The sequence below is a fragment of the Felis catus genome, chromosome A1 (genome assembly GCF_018350175.1).
Source record: "Felis catus isolate Fca126 chromosome A1, F.catus_Fca126_mat1.0, whole genome shotgun sequence".
In the NCBI taxonomy this organism is placed as follows: domain Eukaryota; kingdom Metazoa; phylum Chordata; class Mammalia; order Carnivora; family Felidae; genus Felis; species Felis catus.
Window position 1 is genome coordinate 197,916,353 of NC_058368.1, and position 20,832 is coordinate 197,937,184.

Here is a 20,832-nt window from a genome sequence, read left to right on the forward strand (position 1 = left end):
GTGTTTTCCCTGTCACTACATCTAGTGCAGATCTTTTAGCCTGATCTCTTCATATGAGAGTAAAGAAGTTCCTCTTCAGAAAAGTGTTTGAAACGTCAAAAACTATTTACGATCCGCCAACATTTACTAAAGACTGCATGGGACCTGGGAATAAGACATCAGGGCTGCAGAGAGGACCAGGAAACAGTCTCTGCTGCTAGGCAGGCTGGGAGACATCATGTACAAAGAACAGTTCAGGAGAATGCCACGATGCCCAGCAGCACAGCAGGCACTGAGTGAGTCTAAGCATTTTGCAGCTACACTGGAAATGACTGCAAACAACTCATTTGCACCCCCTATGGGCTTCTGTGTCACTACTTCTTAATTGTGTCTCTGATCATCCTGGCTCTAGCCTCTCCCCTGCAAAGTCTTACTTTTATTGTGTTTGTTTTGGTTTAGGTTTTGGATTCTTTTAATCATAATGTCACTCTACCAATCATTTAAGTACATCATCACATTTAATCCAATGAACTCTGGGGCCTACGTATCACTCCATTTTATAAGTAACACAACTCCGGTTCAGAGAAGTTAAGTATTTTGCTAAAGGTCACACAGCTAGTAAATTGCAAAGAATCATTGTGAAATTTGAGCTGACTTCAAAACCCATATCCCTAATTACTAAATTGTACAGTCATAATTTTTTCTCCAAGTGACAATCTGATTGATCTTCCTAAAGTATCCTATGGATTATGTCAATGGCTTCTTTGTGATTGAATTTGAGTATGCATATGTAACTTGTTAATCAGACATCCAAGGCCCAGTACACATTGGTTGTAGTCTACCATTTCATTTTCGTTTCCCTTCACAGATAGTATGTCCCAGCTGCACACAGGACTCACTGTTTCCCCTTGCCTGTCCTGTGATTCTCCCCCTCATCTTAGCTGAATGAACAGGTTACCTCCCTACAGGCAGAAGGTGAATGTCATTGAGGATTACAAGGAAAGAAATGGAAAATGCCAGCGAGCTGGGCCCATCTAGGCGAACCCAGTACTGGGACTGAAGTCAATGGTCCTTCGATTCAAAAGGTAACAGGGAGAGAACAGTTGTAGTTTTTAAAAGCTGATTGCATTTTGGTCCAGACATAGTTCATTCATTCATTCAGTATATATTTCCTGAGTGCTTGCTCTGGGGCCAGGCATTGGATGAGGAGCAAGGAAACAATTGTGATGACAAGTGGGTGTGTTTCACCCTTCCGTATGGTAAGGGAAGACAGACAAATAAGCATAGAGGTGAATCAGTTTCTCAAAAATAAACACATCAGGGGGTGCCTGGGTGGCTCAGTCGGTTAAGCAGCTGGCTCTTGATTTCAGCTCAACTGACCGCATGGAGCCTGCTTAGGATTTTCTCTCTCCCTTCCTTTCTCTTTCTCTTTTTTCCTCTCTCTCTCAAAAATAAATCAATAAACTTAAAAAATTAAAAATAAAAAATAAACACATGGAGGGTGGGCACACAGTAAGTTTTGTTGAATGAAGGAATTCATGAATGCATGGATAAATCTAATATACTCAATTCTTCCTTTTAAGTGCTTCAATTGCTTGGCAAACAAAACCTTTCCAAATAAATAAATGTTATAATTCTATCCAATTAAACATATAAATATGGCAAATAACAACTTACATAAACGTAAATATATATAGTTATATATTTATATATAGTTTATGTTAATATATAAATTAATAAACAAATTTATATAAACATAAATATGACAAATGACAACTTCTCAGAATGCTAATAATATTTACAGTCTTAATAAATTCTTATTCTTTCAACTTAAAATTCTAAGTTCAAATCAATACTCAATTAAAAACTTCAAATTGGAATAAGGTTCATCCATCACATTCTTTAATATGCTAGATTTTCTTAAAATATGACAAATAGTTTAAATGCCAATTATTTATAGACTGTCTTTTAACACAAAATAGTAATATAGATATAATTTTATCTTCATTTTTATGTTCACATTTCATCTTTTGGGGATTATCAGACACTTAATCACGTAAAAAAATTGATTTCTCATATCTGGGGATTGTAATTGCATATTGATAGGACTGGGTCCCAGCATTCCTTGCTTCCCACCCCCAACCCTTTTCCTTTTGACTGTAAGGACACATGACAGGGGAGGTAGCAGCCACTATCTACTCACGTAGATAGAGTCTGTGGGAGATGATGAAACCAGTGTGTAATTAAAGGCTAGCAGAGGGCATGGATGGATTCTTGGTATTGTTTAAGTCTGTGGCTACGCATGAATTAAGGCTACCCTGGGGAGGGGTGGGGGTGCCTGGGTGACTCAGTCATTTAAGCATCAGATCTTGATTTTAGTTCAGGTCATGACCTCATAGTTTGTGGGATTGAGCCCCATGTCAGGCTCTGCATTGGGCATGGAGCTTGCTTAAGATTATCTCTCTCTCTCTCTGTGTCTCTCTCTCCCACTCTGTCTCTCTGTCTCGGGGCTCCTGGGTGTCTCAGTCTGTTAAGTGACTGACTTCAGCTCAGGTCATGATCTCATGGTTCATGGGTTCAAGCCCCGTGTCGGGATCTGTAATGAGAGCTTAGAGCCTGGAGCCTGCTTTAGATTCTGTGTCTCCCTCTCTCTGCTTCTCTCTCTCTCAAAAATAAAAAATAAAATAAAAAATAATAATAATAAAGATTCTCTCCCTCTCTCCCTTTGCCCCTACCCTGCTCACTCTGTCTCTCAAAATAAAGAAAATATTTTTTAAAAGACCCACCCTGAATCCTCCTAATTGCATGAGCCCACACATTTCTTATTTAGCCTAAGCTAAGTTGCAGCTGGGGTTTTATCACTCTTAACCAAAAGAATCCTGATAAATTTTCTGATTGCTAGCCATTGTCCTCCTTTACTATCTTAAACCTTCACAAAACATTTGTTACCCCAAATCGCCTTGAAAGTGCTTGTGGAATGAAGGAAGGTGGGGAGGGTCTAACTTGCACCAAAGTGGTAGGGGATGAGACGTCAGTATCAGAAGGCAAAATGAGGGACTGATGGAGAACTCTGCAAAATTAGGGATACAGAACAAGTAGGAAGAACATAAAGGTCCTAGGGTCCTCTTACCAGACCTCCCATGGTTTGTGGAATGGGAAGTCAAATCATTTTGTATGAGTATGAAAGCATGTTTTCCAGAAGGCTTAGATCTCTAGGTGACATTTCCTTGCTTTCTACCAAGATGGTAAAGTGTTACTGTGATACAAAAATGCTAAATAGTTAATTGTAGTAAAGGCAAAAAAACAAAAAAAGGTGCACTGAGTTTTGGACAGGACTGAGGACAACCTCAGACTCGGGAGAGAAAGATGGCATCCAGAAAGGATAGTGTCAACGCATCTGTTGTTTTTGCTTGAGTCTCATTCATTTATCCTGGCGTTAGTACCTCAATATTCCCAACTTTGGGGCACAATTCTTTATCATCTTCTCGTCCATATAGTGGGGCTGCGTCACCCCTGGCTCCTGCCATGCCTTATAATTCAGTCCATTCCAATAAGAATTAAGCTTGCTTGTAGCCACAGCTTGTAGACTGAGTCACGAATCTTATTTCAAAGAGTCAAACAAGACTTAAGTCTTTTATTAGAAGTTTTAGGGAAGGGAAACTCTGCTACTGAAACTGTAACTCTAGAACTGCCTTGAGTTGAGGTTGGGGTGGTGGTCAGTGTTTATCTGAGAATGAAGACAACATCAAGGAAAGCACAGATGGGTCCAAAAAAAATGGAGAGAAAAATTTCTGGCAACTTTTTTTTTCATGTTTCTGGCAACTTTTTCTGAGACTCTGATCTAGCAATGCCTGATTCAGAGATTCCTCTGGACTTTTCAGGTGCGGGAGCCATAGAAATTCCCCTCAACACACACCTTTTTTTTTTCTTTTTCCTTTTTTTTTTTTTTTTTTACATCAGTCACTTTGAGTTGGATTTTCTTTTGGGTGTTATTCTTCCAAAGGTGGATATATTACATGTGGTTTCCCCACTAGAGGGTGTAGCTCACTCACTGCACTAGGAGCAAGCCTTTCTTTTTTTTTCTTTCTTTTTTTTTTTTAAGAGAGGTAATGCTAGCAGGCTGGCCATCTAGTCAGAGGGACGTGGGATGGCACAAGGTCCCAACCACAGAGCTTACCTCTCTGACAGAATCCTTGTCTTAGAAGGACTGGGAGAGCAGTCAGATGACCAAGGCCTGGATACAGGCATAGGGAATGGGATAGGACTAAGGTACCAGGTAAAGATTTCATGTCAAGAGCCATGAAGTTCCCTTAGTTTTAACAAGGAAAATAGGCTTTGGCTTCCATGCCAAATTCGATTGGCAAGGCATGCCCAGTAATGCTGTTTGTTCTCCATATTTATGAGTCTCTTATGTTTTATCCCCCTCCCTGTTTTTATATTATTTTCGTTTCCCTTCCCTTTATGTTCATCTGTTTTGTCTCTTAAAGTCCTCATATGAGTGAAGTCATATGATTTTGGTCTTTCTCTAATTTCACTTAGCATCATACCCTCCAGTTCCATCCACATAGTTGCAAATGGCAAGATTTCATTCTTTTTTGATTGCCGAGTAATACTCCATTGTATACATACACCACATCTTCTTTATCCATTCATCCATCGATGGACATATGGGCTCTTTCTGTACTTTGGTTATTGTGGATAGTGCTGCCATAAACATGGGGGTGCATGTGTCCCTTCAAAAGAGCACACCTGTATCCCATGGATAAATGCCTAGTAGTGCAATTGCTGGGTCGTAGGGTAGTTCTATTTTTAGTTTTTTGAGAAACCTCCATACTGTTTTCCAGAGTGGCTGCACCAGCTTGCATTGCCACCAACAATGCAAAAGAGATCCTTTCTCTGCATCCTCGCTGACATCTGTTGTTGCCTGAGTTGTTAATGTTAGCCATTATGACAGGTATAAGGTGGTATCTCACTGTGGTTATGATTTGTATTTCCCTGATGATGAGTGAAGTTGAGCATTTTTTCATGTGTCGGTTGGCCATCTGGATGTCTTCTTTAGAGAAGTGTCTATTCATGTCTTTTGCCCATTTCTTCACTGGGTTATTTGTTTTTTGGGCGTTGAGTTTGATAAGTTCTTCTTCACAGATTTTTGGATACTAACCCTTTATCTGATATGTCATTTACAAATATCTTCTCCCATTCTGTCGGTTGCCTTTTAGTTTTGCTGATTGTTTCCTTCGCTGTGCAGAAGATTTTTATTTTGATGAGGTCCCAGTAGTTCATTTTTGCTTTTGTTTCCCTTGCCTCCAGAGACGTGTTGAGTAAGAAGTTGCTGCGGCCAAGATCAAAGAGGTTTTTGCCTGCTTTCTCCTCGAGGATTTTGATGGCTTCCTGTCTTACATTGAGGTCTTTCATCCATTTTGAGTCTATTTTTGTGTATCATATAAGAAAGTGGTCCAGGTTCATTCCTCTGCATGTCACTGTCCAGTTTTCCCAGCACCACTCGCTGAAGAGACTGTCTTTATTCCTTTGGATGTTCTTTCCTGCTTTGTCAAAGATTAGTTCGCCATACGTTTGTGGGTCCATTTCTGGGTTCTCTATTGTGTTCCATTGAGCTGAGTGTTTGTTCTTGTGCCAGTACCATACTGTCTTGATGATTACAGCTTTGTAGTATAGCTTGAAGTCCAGGATCATGATGCCTCCTGCTTTGGTTTTCTTTTTCAAGATCACTTTGGCTATTCAGGGTCTTTTCTGGTTCCATACAATTTTAGGATTATTTGTTCTAGCTCTGTGAAGAATGCTGGTGTTATTTTGATAGGGTTGCGTTGAATATGTAGATTGCTTTGGGTAGTGTCGACATTTTAACAATATTTGTTCTTCCTATCCCGAAGCATGGAATCTTTTTCCATCTTTTTGTGTCTTCTTCAATTTCTTTCATAAGCTTTCTATAGTTTTCAGTGTATAGATTTTTCACCTCTTTGGTTAGATTTGTTCCTAGGTATTTTATGGGGTTTGGTGCAACTGTAAATGGGATTGATTCCATGATTTCTCTTTCTGTCGCTTCATTGTTGGTGTATAGAAATGCAACCGATTTCTGTGTGTTGATTTTATATCCTGCAACTTTGCTGAATTCATGAATCAATTCTAGCAGGTTTTTGGTGGAATCTTCTGGGTTTTCCATATAGAGTATTGTGTCATCTGCGAAGAATGTAAGTTTGACCTCCGATTTGGATGGCCGATTTGGATGCATTTTATTTTTTGTGTTGTCTGATTGCTGAGGCTAAGACTTCCAGTACTATGTTGAATAACAGTGGTGAGAGTGGACATCCTGTCTTGTTCCTGACCTTAGGGGGAAAGCTCTCAGTTTTTCCCCATTGAGGATGATATTAGCGTTGGGTCATTCATATATGGCTTATATGCTCCTTCTATCCCTACTTTCTTGAGGGTTTTTATGAAGAAAGGATGCTGTATTTTGTCAAATGCTTTCTCTGCACCTATTGAGAGGATCATATGGTTCTTGTCCTTTCTTTTATTGATGTGATAAATCATGTTAATTGTTTTGCGGATAATGAACCAGCCCTGCATCCCAGGTATAAATCCCACTTGGTCGTGGTGAATAATTTTTTTAATGTATTGTTGGAGCTGGTTGGCTAATATCTTGTTGAGGATTTTTGCATCCATGTTTATCAGGGAAATTGGTCTGGAGTTCTTTTTAGTGGGGTCTCTGTCTGGTTTTGGAATCAAGGTAATGCTGGCTTCATAGAAAGAGTTTGGAAGTTTTCCTTTCATTTCTATTTTTTGGAAAAGCTTCAAGAGAATAGGTGTTAACTCTTCCTTAAATGTTTGGTAGAATTCTCCTGGAAAGCCATCTGGCCTTGGACTCTTGTTTTTTGGCAGATTTTTGATTACCTATTCAATTTCCTTACTGGTTATGGGTTGGTTCAAATTTTCTATTTCTTCCTGTTTCAGTTTTGGTAGTGTATATGTTTCTAGGAATTTGTCCATTTCTTCCAAAGTACCCATTTTATTGGCATATAATTGCTCATAATATTCTCTTATTATTGTTTTTATTTCTGCTGTGTTGGTTGTGATCTCTCCCCTTTCATTTTTGATTTTATTTATTTGGGTTGTTTCCTTTTTCTTTTTGATCCAACTGGCAAGTGGTTTATCAATTTTGTTAATTCTTTCAAAGAACCAGCTTGTGGTTTCATTGATCTGTTCTGTTTTGTTTTTTTTGTTTTGTTTTGTTTTGTTTTGGTTTGGTTTGGTTTTGATAGCATTAATTTATGCTCTAATCTTTATTAGTTTCTGTCTTTTCTGCTGGTTTTGGGTTTTATTTGCTGTTTTTTTTTTTTTTTTCCAGCTCCGTAAGGCGTAAGGTTAGGTTGTGTATCTGAGTCCTTTCTTTCTTCTTTAGGAAGGCCTGGATTGCTATATACTTTCCTCTTATGACTGCCTTGCTGCGTCCCAGAGGTTTTGGGTTGTGGTGTTATCATTTTCATTGGGTTCCATATACTTTTTAATTTCCTCTTTAACTTCTTGGTTAGCCCATTCGTTCTTTAGTAGGATGTTCTTCAGTCTCCAAGTATTTGTTACCTTTCCAAATTTTTTCTTGTGGTTGATTTTGAGTTTCATAGCGTTGTGGTCTGAAAATATGCACAGTATGATCTCGATTTTTTTGTACTTACTTAGGGCTGATTTGTGTCCCAGTATATGGTCTATTCTGGAGAATGTTCCATGTGCACTGGAGAAGAATGTATATTCTGCTGCATTAGGATGAAATTTTCTGAATATATCTGTTAAGTCCATCTGGTTCAGTGTGTCATTCAAAGCCATTGTTTCCTTGTTGATTTTTTGATTAGATGATCTGTCCATTGCTGTGAGTGGGGTGTTGAAGTCTCCTACTATTATGGTATTACTATCAATGAGTTTCTTTATGTTTGTGATTAATTGATATATATATTTGGGTGCTTTCACATTTGGCGCATAAATGTTTACAATTGTTACGTCTTCTTGGTGGATAGACCCCTTGACTATGATATAATGCCCTCTGCATCTCTTGATACAGTCTTTATTTTAAAGTCTAGATTGTCTGATATAAGTATGGCTACTCCGGCTTTCTTTTGTTGACCATTAACATGATAGATGGTTCTCTATCCCCTTATTTTCAATCTGAAAGTGTCATTAGGTCTAAAGTGGGTCTCTTGTAAACAGCATATAGATGGATCTTGTTTTCTTATCCATTCTGTTACCCTCTGTCTCTTGATTGGAGCATTGAGTCCATTGACATTTAGAGTGAGAACTAAAAGGTATGAATTTATTGCCATTATCATGCTTGTAGAGTTAGAGTTTCTGGTGTTCTCTGGTCCTTTCTAATGTTTGTTGCTTTTGGTGTTTATTTATTAACATATATATATATGTATATAAATGTATATAAATTTTTGTTCATCTTTTCTCCCCTCAGAGAGTCCCCCTTAAAATTTCTTGCAGGGCTGGTTTAGTGGTCACAAACTCCTTTAATTTTTGTTTGTCTGGGAAACTTTTTCTCTCTCCTTCTATTCTGAATGACAGCCTTGGGGGATAAAGAATTCTTGGCTGCATATTTTTCTGATTCAACACATTGAATATATCCTGCCACTCCTTTCTGGCCTGCCAAGTTTCTGGGGATAGGTCTGCTGCAAACCTGATCTGTCTTCCCTTGTAGGTTAGGGACTTTTCTTCCCTTGCTGCTTTCATGATTCTCTTCTTGCCTGAGTATTTTGTGAATTTGACTATGATATGCCTTGTTGATGGTTGGCTTTTGTTGAATCTAATGGGGGTCCTCTGTGCTTCCTGGATTTTGATGTCTGTGTGTTTCCCCACGTTAGGAAAGTTTTCTGCTGTGATTTGCTCACATAACCCTTCTACCCCTATTTCTCTCTCTTCCTCTTCTGGGACCTCTATGATTCTGATGTTGTTCCTTTTTAACAAGTCACTGATTTCTCTAATTCTTAAATCGTGCTGTTTTACCTTGATCTCCCTCTTTTTTTCTGCTTCATTATTCTTCATAAATTTGTCCTCTATATCACTGATTCTCTGTTCTGCCTCATCCGTCCTTGCTGCTGTGGCATCCATCCATGATTGCAGCTCAGTTATAGCATTTTTTTATTTCATCCTGACTAGTTTTTACTTCTTTTATCTCCACAGAAAGGGATTCTAATCTATTTTCGACTCCAGCTAGTATTATTATTATTGTGATTCTAAATTCTGGTTCAGACATCTTGCTTGTATCCGTGTTGGTTAAATCCTGGCTGTCGTTTCTTCGTGCTCTTTCTTTTGGGGTGAATTCCTTTGTTTTGTCATTTTGATGGGATAAAAGGAATTAACGAGGTAGAAAAATTAAAATTAAAAAAATATTAAAATTAAAAAATTAAAAACACACACACACACAAATCGAATAAATGATTCTAGATCCTAGATGTGTTTTGGTCTGAGTGTTGAAAGTGGTTTGATAGATTAGAGAAAAAAGTTGGGGGGGGGGAAGGAAATCATTTGAGAATTTGAAAAAATGAATACACTGAAGTAAACTAAAATGAAATGATGGGAGTAAAATAGAATTTGAAAAAAATTACACAAAAATAAAGAGTATAGTGGAAAAAATTTTAAGAAAAATATTTTTAATAAAAATTAAAAATAAAAATGAATATTTTCTCTTTCTGTATTCAAGAAAAAGAAATGAAACAAAAAACAAATCGTTTGAAAATTTGGAAAAGTGAATACACTGAAGTAGACTACAAATGATGGAAGTAAAATAGAACTTGAAAAAATTTACATAAAAGTAAAAAATATAGCAAAACAATTAAAAATATTTTTAATAAAAATTGAAAATAAAAGTGAATTTTTTCTCTTTCTGTATTCAAGGAAAAGAAGTGAAAAAAAGAAAGAAAATTGAATAGATGGACCTGCTAACAGATTGAAATAGGACTGAAATTACTGACATCCCCTAGATGTCAGACTATGAAGCACTTTATACTCCATAAACTAAGCAGACAGTGATACTTGTTCTTGAAGGGCAAGGTTGGCCCAGTTGGGCGTGGCTCAGTGTAATTGCTCCTTTCACCACTAGATGGCGCTGCTAGCCTACTGGGGTGGAACGTTGTGATGCTCGTAGGTGTGTATGCGCGTTCGCGGGAGCAGTGAAAATGGCCTGTCTCTACTATCGGAACTCTGTTCTTCCCATCAGCAATCACGCACCAATCCTCTGTCTTCAGCTTTCATCCACTCCCCACTTTTTCACTGTCCGTGACCAAGCCCCAGGCAGTACCTCTCTCCTGAGTTTTGTCTCAGATGCGGCTGTTTTCCCTGGCCCCTTACTTCTGAAGGACTGCGGCTTTGACCCCTTCCGCCCCTCTGCAAGCGGGTCTCACGGAGCGATGGCCAATGAGCAATGGCTGAATGTCGGTTGCACCCAGGAACGCTTGCTGGACCCTGCTGCTGCCGGTGCCCCGAGACTGCGGCCAGGTGCCTGCCCGGCCCAGAAAAAGTTCGCGAGATAGTGTAGCAACAGCATTTCAGGGATTATGGAAAAATCACAACACACATCTGGCACCAGGCTTCACCCTTAATGACATTGTTCCAGCACCAGCGAATGTGGCCCTTCTCTGGGGTCTGCTGGGACCAGGTGGCTTCAACAGTCTCCACCAAATGTCCTTCCAGCAGTGGAACCGCTTTTTCCCGTGTGGTCCAAGAACCTCCTGGACCCCACTGTGTTCCTAGGGGTTCACCTTTCCCACCAGAGCACCGCCAGGTATGTAGCTGCAGCGTTGCAGCCTTTGCGCTCCCCTTGTCTACAGTCTCAATGGAGTTTAACCCTCTCCTTTCTCCTTTCTCCCTTTTTAGTTTAGTCCCTGGGGCTGTTTCCACTTTTCCACTTTCTCTCCAGCTTCTTTTGGGGAGGGGTGCTTTTCTCATATTCTCCCCCCCACCCCCCGTCTCTGTCCTCTCTCCGTCCGCAAAAGCGGCTCCCTTCCCGCAGCTTCTCGCTCCCCAAGTTCACCTCTGTATGCCGCGTACCTGCTGAATTCTGTGGTTTAGGTTGTGTAGATTGTTGTGTTAATCCTCCAATCAGTTTTTGAGGTGTGCAGGATGGTTTAGTGTTGGTCTGGCTGTATTTCATGGACTCGAGACACACAAAAAACTTTCATGCTGTTCCCCCATCTTGGCTCCACCCCCACATTGTCATATTTTTAAATAATCATTCATTTTCTTGCTCCCTTGCTGGACTGTAAACTGCACGAAGACATGGACCTGTTTTGATTACCACTGAGGTCCCAGAATTTAACCAAATCTCTCACTCTCATAAGTACTTAAAGAATATTTGAGTAAATGAATGAATTGTCCAATTAGCATAACAGACTGTGAGTGGCTCAAAGTCAGGGGTCACTTTCAACTCAGCTCTGTATTTCTAGAAACAAACACAATTCTGGCACATCTCATTAAATATATCTTGAGTTACAGAGGGGCTTTCCATAGCATAAGATTTATTGATTTTTTAAAAATAAAGTGATGTAATGAATTCCACTTTTTGAAAGAAAGATGATGTTTAATTCAAATGGGTTCAGTCCTGACGAATGAAGGAAAATCAGGTCTCATTCTGAGACTTTTTAGTCGTTCTGCATTTTCCACTGTATTGAATTTTCAAAGTGTGTTTCAAAGCTCTAAGAGAAATTGATATAAACATTTAGAGACTATTTGTATTCAATATAACCTTCTCTTCTAATCTAGCTGTATTTTAGTAAGGATTTTAAGGGAAGGGAGGCCTTGATTTGTAAACCCCTGATTTAAACAGCACACAGCTATAAAGGTATGCTCTACCCTCACTCTTCCTTCACCCTGGTGACTCTTCTACTTTGAAATCATGGGGAAAAATTATTAGAGCTTTTAGCAAATGAGTGAACCTGTATATTAAGAAGTATAGGGAGGGACAAAAATGATTCCCTGAGGTACCCTGAGGAACTTTGTTCACTTTTCTGAACCAGAATTACCATAATCTGCCATGATTATGGGTACCTACTGAGAAAACTCTTTGAGGCTCACTGTGAACGTTCTCTATGAACTGCAAACAGGAAGGATTTTTATTGGTGGGGGCAAAGGACATAGTGGTCAAGAGCAAGATTAATACAGCAATGTGGAAAACAGAAGATATTTGTCGTCTTCAGCAGAAATACAGTAAGAAACGACAGCAAGCCAATGACGACATTTTGTGCTAAATTATAGTCAGTAGGCTTTTGCTATTGTATTTTTCATGAAAAAGTGGACCATTTTTTTAAAAAAATTAATAGCCACAGAGGAGCTACTGGGAAATAATAAAAACATTAATGTTTTGCAAATACTTACTAATTCACATTAGGCAACAATTAACTTTGGAGTCTTTTCTTTTTATATGCAAAAAAGGGAATAATCAATCGCATCCCTTCCTACCAGACAGTTTTGGTGTGGGTCTCATAGGTGCCCTGTTTGGGAAAGTACTTTCTAAGCTGTGGCAGGCTTTATATTCTATTTCTGCACCTAGCACAGTATCTTGAACTTACTAGATGCCTATTAAATATTCATGAGACAAATGGATAAATATGAGAAATTGTTCTGAAAAATCCTAAAACTCTACCCAAATAGAGATTCTAATCATGAGATAAGATAATGCGAAGTTTAGGGGCACCTGGGTGGCTCAGTCGGTTAAGCGTCTGACTTCGGCTCAGGTCATGATCTTGCAGGAGTCCGAGCCCTGCATCAGGCTCTGTGCTGACAGCCTGGAGCCTGCTCCTGATTCTGTGTCTCCCTATCCCTCTGCTCCTCCCCGGTTCATGTTCTCTCTCTCTCTCTCTCTCTCTCTCTCTCTCTCTCTCTCTCTGTCTCTCAAAACTAAATAAACATTAAAAAAAATTTTTTTAAAGATAATGTGAAGTTTAGCTTGAAGGTTCTGGATGTCAGATTGGTATACTTGTCTCTTGGTTTCTCCCCTAGTGAACTATGACTTCTTGATGCATCCCTAAATTACCCTCAACCTCAGTTTTATCATCTACAAAATGGTAGTTAACACCAATACCTCCTTCCTAGGATCATTTTGAATATTGAATGAGATAATTACTATGGAGTAGCATGCACAGTGCCTGGCATATAATAGGCACAAAAGTTACGTTAGGTTTATTTATAAGTATTCAAAAGATCCTCATCATGTATTCTCTTTCATATATTTTATATTTTCCTGTAGACGTAATAAATGTATTTTTCAAAAGTCTGATCATACAGTACATATCATTTTGTATCCTTATATTTTCTTTTTTTTAGCTCAACATTGTGTCATGCTTATTTTTAGAAAACCAAATACATAATATCTAGTAAACTTTCTTTTTATCATACATGGCTCAAAAAGGATGAGCCTTTAAACAAAATGTTGCGCCAAAGTCTTCAGTGTGCTTAAGCAGATCAACCTTCTGACTTCCCCAGGATGCAGAAACAATGTACTGGCAGAACCTGAACTAGAACCTGAAGGAGAGAGGGAGGCACACATGCAGATAACATAAAGTTGTGCTTGGTGCCCTCAGCTTATCATGAATGTGTCCTGGCCCCACATTTGGAATGAAAATCTGAGAAGAAAGAAACTTCAGGCTAAAGGAGATATATGTGACAGCTGGGGACTCAGATAATTCTTACATGTGAACTCTCTGAAATGACCAGGGAGGGCAAGCTGAATGGATTTCCCACTGGCCTGAGACAAAAAGATTAGCAGTAGGACATAGGTGTACCAAACACCAGGAAGATGAATATGGACAAGGGTATTTAAGTGGGGTACCACAATAGGAAAAGGAGCAGATTTTATCTGAGAAAAATATATTTCCTTCCAGGGCTACTAATGTCTTTGTACTTGTCTAAGAACTACTTAGAAAATGAAAACCTTAGAAAATACTAAATTTCTTTCCAGCAAAGTCAGAGGGCATTGGAGCATTGATATTTGTAGAACTCCTATAAACAATGACACAACTGCTTCCCTGACTTGTTTCCTAAGAAGAATTGACTACAGATGTACCACAGATTATTGAAGCCAATCATCAATTATTAGAGTATCTAATTTTTCCCTAGTGTGTTACTCTTAAAACTATTATGCTAAACTGATCCGTACATTATTCTTTGAGAACACCTTTATAACTTTCTAAGGATAGGGCCCAAAATAGCCAAGACGATTAGTAATAGAACAAAGTTGAAGAATATATCCTTCCTAGTTTCAAAGCTGATGGCAAACTTCAGTAGTCAAGACAGTGTCGTATCAATATATGGATAGGTATACAAACCTGGAATAGAATTTAGAGTCCAGAAATAAACCCTTATATTTGTGATCAATTGATTTCAACAAGGGTGCTAAGACAATTCAGTGGGGAAAGAACAGTCTTCAACGAATAGTGCTGGGACAGTTGGATATCCACATATGAAACAATGAAGTTGGATATCCTACCTCATACCATGTACAAAAATTAACTCAAAATGGGTCAAAGACATAAGTATATAAAAAATAAGTATAAGCCTCTTACAAGAAAACAGAGGAGTAAATCTCTGGGACCTTGGGTTAAAGCACTGCTTTCTTAGATATGACAATGAAAGCATAGCAACAATAAATTAGACATCATCAAATGAAAATATTTTGTGCTTCAGAGGACATCATTAATAAAGTGAAAAGACAACCCACAGAATGGGAGAAAATACTGCAAATAAATACCTGATAAGGAACGTGTATCCAGAATATATGAAGAACTCTTACAACTTAACCATAAAAAGGTGAATAATGTTATTGAGAGGTGAGGAAAGGATTTGAATAGGCATTGAGCAAATGGTTAATTGGTCCATGAGATGATATTAAACATCATTTGTCACTAGAGAAATGCAAATCACAGCCACAAGACACCACTTCACACCCATTAGGATGGTTATCATAAAAAAGCTGAAGAATAACAAGGGTTGGTGAGAATGTGGAGAAATTGAGGCCTCATGCATGGCTTGTGGGATTGTAAACTGTTGCAGCTGCTTTGAAAAACAGGCAGTCCATCAAACTGTTAAACATAGAGTTAGTATATGACCCAGAAATTCTGCTCCTAGATATATGTCTAAGAGAAATGAAAACATATGTCCACACAAAACCCTGGTCATGAATGTTCAGAGCAACATTATTCACAATAGCCCAAAATGTAAACAACCCAATGCCCATTAATGGACAAATAAAAGCGGTGTGGTATAGCCATACAATAGACTATTACTTCATAAAAAGACATGAAGAAGTGTTATATTCTACAACATGGATGCACTTTGATAACCTTATGCTGAATGACAGAAGCCAGAAACAAAAAGCCACGTATTGTATGATCCCATTCATACTAATTGTTCAGAGTAAGCAAACCCATCAAGACGAAAGTAGACCAGTGAGTGCCAGGTACTGGCGGGATGGTAGAAGGGATACAGACTTTCGATGAAATTTATCCTGAAATTAGATAGTGGTGCAAATATGCTAACGACCACTGGATTGTACACTTTAAAACAGTGAATTTATGAATTTATGATTCACTCTTTTTAAATTAAAATCCTAAAAATAAATTCTTAGCAATAAAGAAGTTATTTTTCACTTCCCCGAAACCTTGGGATCCTAGGGAAGAGGGTAAACAGTAAGTTTGAAGGAAGGATGGAAGTGGAGAGCTACTAATAAATTTGGAAGAAGGGGTAGTCTGTACAATTTCTTTTTCTTCTAAGGGATCTCAGCATGTGCCATGAGCTTATCGTGACCACTACATAGGAAGTCTATTTGATGCGGTTTTGAGGTTGTCTGGAAGGTACTGTTGCACTAGTTGAGGATGACGATGGTACAGGTTATATTTCTGAGGGAAAGAAAAAGTTGGTAAATATGGAAGGAGAACTAAGGGGCTAGATAGGAAAGCCTGCTGATGGTGAGGTGACTAGTTATTTTGATTTGTCTGAGACCGTTCTCTTTTGGCACTCAAAGTCTCACGCCCCAGGAAAACCCTCAGTCTCAGGCAAACCAGGTTGGTAAGTCATCTAGTTGGAAACAACACAACAAGGACACTGGTGATATATGACAAGCATTATGCTAAGCTCCTTTTAGGCCTTAGCTTTTTCAGTTCTCACCGTCAACTTCTCGGGTAATTGCTTAGGCTAAGTTACCTGTCCTAGGTTGTATTGCCCTCTGACTTCATGGAGCTTATGTTTGTTGTTAGGCCAAAACCAAAGGAACAGAAACGTAAAAATAAAATACCTGGTAAGAATTATGAAGGAAACAGAAGCATACTAACATGAAAAATACCAGAAGTAAATCTACTTTAGACAGGATGGCCAGGGGAGGTATCTGTAATGGAGAAATATTTAGACTGAAGCCGAAACAATGAGACACAACCAGTCCTGTGAAAAGCATGCACTCTTCTTGCAGGAGAGGATGGTTTGCCCAAAGGTCCTGAAGCAGCAGAGAGCTTCGTATGTTTGAAAGTATCAGGAAAGAAGTGTCAGTGTTGTCACAGCGTATTTAGCAATAAAGCAGGAAATATTATTTCAGATTTATAGCTGAGAACTTGAGTTATGGAGGGGTTACAAGACTTCCCAGGATCACTTAGCCCTGCAGGGGCAGGACTCAACCCAAGGTCTTCTGACTGAGTACTGAGACTTATTGCCACAGTCTTATCTTGAAAAGGGTGGTTTTTCTCACAGCTTTGATTTTCAAACATTTTAGGAACAGAAACTTTTTTCACATATAATGTCACTTTGAGACCTAATGTTCAGAACAGGGAGAGGGGGACTTCTCTGCTGGAGTTGGAGGTAGGACTCAGAATCTCAGTTGCTCAGTACCTGTTACCACCATCCCCCTGAGGTTCAGCCGGCTGGAGTGAAACTCCAAGGACACTTTTAGTTTCCAGAATCACATCTTGAGGGTTTCACACACACATTCCAAAATGTGTAGAAGGGGTTGCTTTTTTTTTTTTCTTTTAATTTTAATTCCAGTGTAGTTAACATACAGAGTTAGTTTCAGGTGTAAAGTATAATGATTCAAAAGTTCCATATATTACCAGTCAGCTATACGTTAAGTTCTCAAAACAAGTTTCTGTTTTGGGTTTGGTGTTTTCACTTACATGTTAGCGAAGCAGTACACGCAGGAATTAGAATACGTAACATTATTAGAAGCGCATAATGGGCTGGCTCTTATGGAGCATATAGATTTTTGTTGTATGGTCTTCTTTTGATAGTAACCGCATGGAATGTCCTAAAACAAAACTCACAGGTCAAACTCTATCCTGTAATGATCTCTTAATGGCTTCTAATATAAGTGCTTGGGAATTTTATTTTGTGCAGACAGGAGATAATGATAAAATATGTCTTCTTTCACACTTTAAACATCAAAACTTCCTTATTTTAAATTCAGCAGCTGGAGCCTTTGGGGTTTCCACTTAAAAGGCAGCTGAGGCCATATAGCCCTGACCTTTGGCTGTGTAATATGTATCTGGGAGAAGGGAAAGAACATTCTGGGAAGTGACAAAAAATGACTACAACCACTGTTGAAGTGCTTCTGGAATCATGTTAGTTCATCAAAACCCCCTTTAACTGTGGTTCTTAGATTGGAATACCCTGCATGGTCCTACTCTGCTATTCACTATAGACCAGTCCTCTGGGGATTAGGAGGCTGGAATAGTGAGACAAGATTTCTTCAATATCTCCCCATTTTATTTTTCTACCTTCATAGTCCCAGAGTTGGAATAAGCTGGATCCAGAGGAAGTTGAGTGACAGAGTAAATTGTCTACAGGGGGGCCTGGAAAGTTCATAAGCACCATGTAATGAGCAGATAAAGCATTATTTCCTACTCCATTGACTCAGATCACGTAATATTTAGATATCCGTAGATCAGGGTGCTACCATATCTACAAAACTTCAGTGGCTATCATTGCCTACAGCAATGTTTGCCAACTTCAGTCCCTTGGGTCATGATTCCTTCCAAATTCCTGTGCCATTTTTTCTTTAAAAGTATTTTTTACTGAATGGGTTTCCTTTTTAAACTTGACTACTCACCCTAGAAATGTCCTAAACGTTAATATCCACGATATCTTGGATTTGAAGTTGTAATTACATTTTTTTCTAACACACATCAAAGAACAGTTATAATGATTACAACCAAAATCTTCACTGTTAAATTAGCTAAAATCATCACTAATATTACTAGAGGGTACTCAAGTCACTTTTTGAGAAATACTGTTTATGTCTGTCATCTCCTTTTTTAATGAGCAAGGCTACATGATTTGTTTGGGGGAGGCTTTACCAAAAAAAGTTTTTCTTTGGTGTACTCTTAAGAGATGAAAATGATTTCTAAAATTGAATACGAGTATGAAAAGAAGGATAATTTAATTAGAATTATATACACAAAGACAAAATTGGAATAGCTTGGAGCCCAAAATAATTTAAGTCACCTAGAACCTAAGGTGAGAAAAGGGAATTCTCCTTTCAGGGAGAAATGCTGCATTAAAGAAGGTATTCTAAGTCATGCAAAAAGGTTTATCTCCCACCAGTACTAGAAGTCACCGTTCTAAGGAGAGAGATGTCTCAATCACATTTGTATTTTAGAAGGCCTATATTTAACAGTGTGGAAAAGATTAGTATAGGGATTGACAAACTTTTCCTATGAAGAGCTAGGTAGCAAGTATTTTATAATTTTTAAGCCATATGGTCTCTGTTGCAACTACTCAACTCACATAGCCTAAAAGCAGCCAGAGCCAATGCATAAACTAATGAGCATGGCTGCATTCCAGTAAAACTCTTTTTCTAAAAACAAAGTGGCCATCTTTTGCCAACTCCTGGATCAGACTCAGTACAGAAAGACAATAATATAGGCAAGAAGTGAGGAGAACTTAAATGCAAGCAACAGCAATGAATGTAGAAGGAGGGAAAACCCCCAGAAATTAGGAGCTTTAATTGCTGGTGGTATATAAGGAAATAGAGGTGCAGTAAAGACAGGGATGAGTCCTGGTTTACCCTAGGATCTCTTTTGACAGAGTTGGGTAGATTGAACTATATGCATTGCCATCACATATATCAGAAATGATCAAATATTAGCAATTTCATGTGGTTTAATATGGTTCAACCTAATAGAAATAGTAGAAGCCTAAGACTGTAAAAATCATTCTCACGTAGGAAGTAGAAAACTTACCTTGTGTGGCCGGTTACCAAAAATATCTGAAACAAAAATGTTTAGGAAAAAGGATCAAGTAAGAATATAGTATTTAGATGTGAACAGTTAATTAACCCGTTAAGGAATCCCATCTAAATTAATAACCATGAAAATCATAGAAAAATATGTGGCTCCTTCAAGTAAGATTTGCCTAGCCGTGCCTGGTTCCCAAAGCACTCCGCAAGCACACTTACTGTCCCACCTGAGAATTCAACCATAACCCATTCCTAGGTTTAATGTTGGCTTTAGTCAGGAGAGATTCATCCTCTGGGACTCAGTATATCATCCACAGTTGGGCTGCTCAGACATTGTGTAGACCCATTTTAGAAAAAGTCTAGTTCTTGATAGACTGGCTACCTGCTGACAGTAATCTTAGATACCTGCATTCTTTTTTGACTATTGCCTGTCTTAAATATCTTCTTTTTAAACTCAATGTGCTTATAAGGAAGGCTCTTGCTCTGTTTGGGATCCCTGTGTCAACAACTGCTTACCCAAATGGTTCCTATAACCTTCATACTTTATATTCTACTTAACAGCCTTGACTTCTTTCAGCTGCTACAGCTGAGTGTCCTCCTTGCCTACCCTTCTACTTCACCAGATCAAATCTCCGCTGGCAGATTTAATTTCGCCTCATGGGTTTCCTTACCAATTTTGCTGGAGTTAATTTGAAGAGCTAAGCCCTCTCTTGAGATTTGATAACATCAGGCTGTGCTCTAATAGTAAGCCATGTTAGAAACTGATACTACTTTGTGTAGAAGGTATTTGAATATGCACACACACGCACACACACGCATACACACACACACACACACTCAATGCCAGTGTGTGGGAGTATAGTGGGAAAGTATGAAGAGAAGAGAAATGAAATTGCCTATCAACTCAACAGACCAAATTATTTGTCCAATAGTGATTACACCTCTCATAAATCATTCTTTAAGCTATCTCAAGTCTGAGCCTGTCTATGGCAGAGTTTTTGGAATATTGAAAAATGGATTCACCACTGATACTCATTCTAGCTGAGGTAATAAATTCATTTCTGAGAGAAATTTCAAGTTTCAAAAATCCATACATCTAGAAAACAGTTATTATTGGCTTGTTACTTTCCTTGGAAGATCAGATGTTTACTCCCTCCCCAAAGTTCTTTGACAAATCCTTACATGAGAAATAACCGGTAGCCAAAATAGCCACAAAGAAAGTTTTCATCTTCTCCCAAAAGGAACAATGTGATTCATCTAGTGGCGTTCCCTCTGTCAAGAACTTCCTAGCAAATCCTCAAAGGCTCAATTCTCTTGATGAACTGAGAGTTCTACCCCCTTCTGAGAACCTGAGAACCCATTATGAAGTCACTTTGCAAATGATCTATTTACATGTGACACCAAGGCAGAGTAACCAGGTCACCAAAGACCAAGAACACTTTGCAGGCCAAAATATTTCATTTCTAAGAGGCTGTACAGCTATGGCATGATAGCATGATTTACCACTGATTTGTTTGATTGATAAATTATTATTCAGTTCCATAGAAGCGTGTTCTACTTACTAACTAGCAAGAAGAAACAAATGTGAAAAAGATGAACTTAAAGTGAGTAATTCTGGGAAAAAAAAATTTTGTTTTTTG

At 38.5% G+C, this 20,832-nt stretch overlaps 2 protein-coding genes across 2 annotated transcripts in view; one reads left to right on the top strand and one right to left on the bottom strand.

The window, feature by feature from the left end:
• Window positions 1–20,832, top strand: part of LOC123379994 (sperm-associated acrosin inhibitor-like) — a 114,104-nt gene that overhangs the window by 4,965 nt on the left and 88,307 nt on the right. The window lies entirely within an intron of this gene.
• On the bottom strand, window positions 11,449–20,535 carry LOC102901188 (serine peptidase inhibitor Kazal type 9). Its single transcript, XM_006928017.4, has 4 exons — window positions 20,375–20,535; window positions 19,197–19,222; window positions 17,133–17,263; window positions 11,449–11,675 (listed from the first exon to the last, which is right to left on the bottom strand). Exons 1-4 carry the CDS (start codon window positions 20,418–20,420, stop codon window positions 11,600–11,602), a joined length of 279 nt encoding a protein of 92 aa, XP_006928079.1. The 5' UTR covers window positions 20,421–20,535; the 3' UTR covers window positions 11,449–11,599.

Coding starts and splice junctions, on each gene's coding strand:
- LOC102901188 (XM_006928017.4), bottom strand. CDS start 20,420: ATGAAAACTTTCTTTGTGGCTATTTTGGCTACCGGTTATTTCTCAT. Junction 17,264..19,196: donor TTGGTAACCGGCCACACAAG/GTAAGTTTTCTA, acceptor GTTTTGTTTTAG/GACATTCCATGCGGTTACTA. Junction 11,676..17,132: donor GTGTACTGCTTCGCTAACAT/GTAAGTGAAAAC, acceptor AATTTCTCTTAG/AGCTTTGAAACACACTTTGA.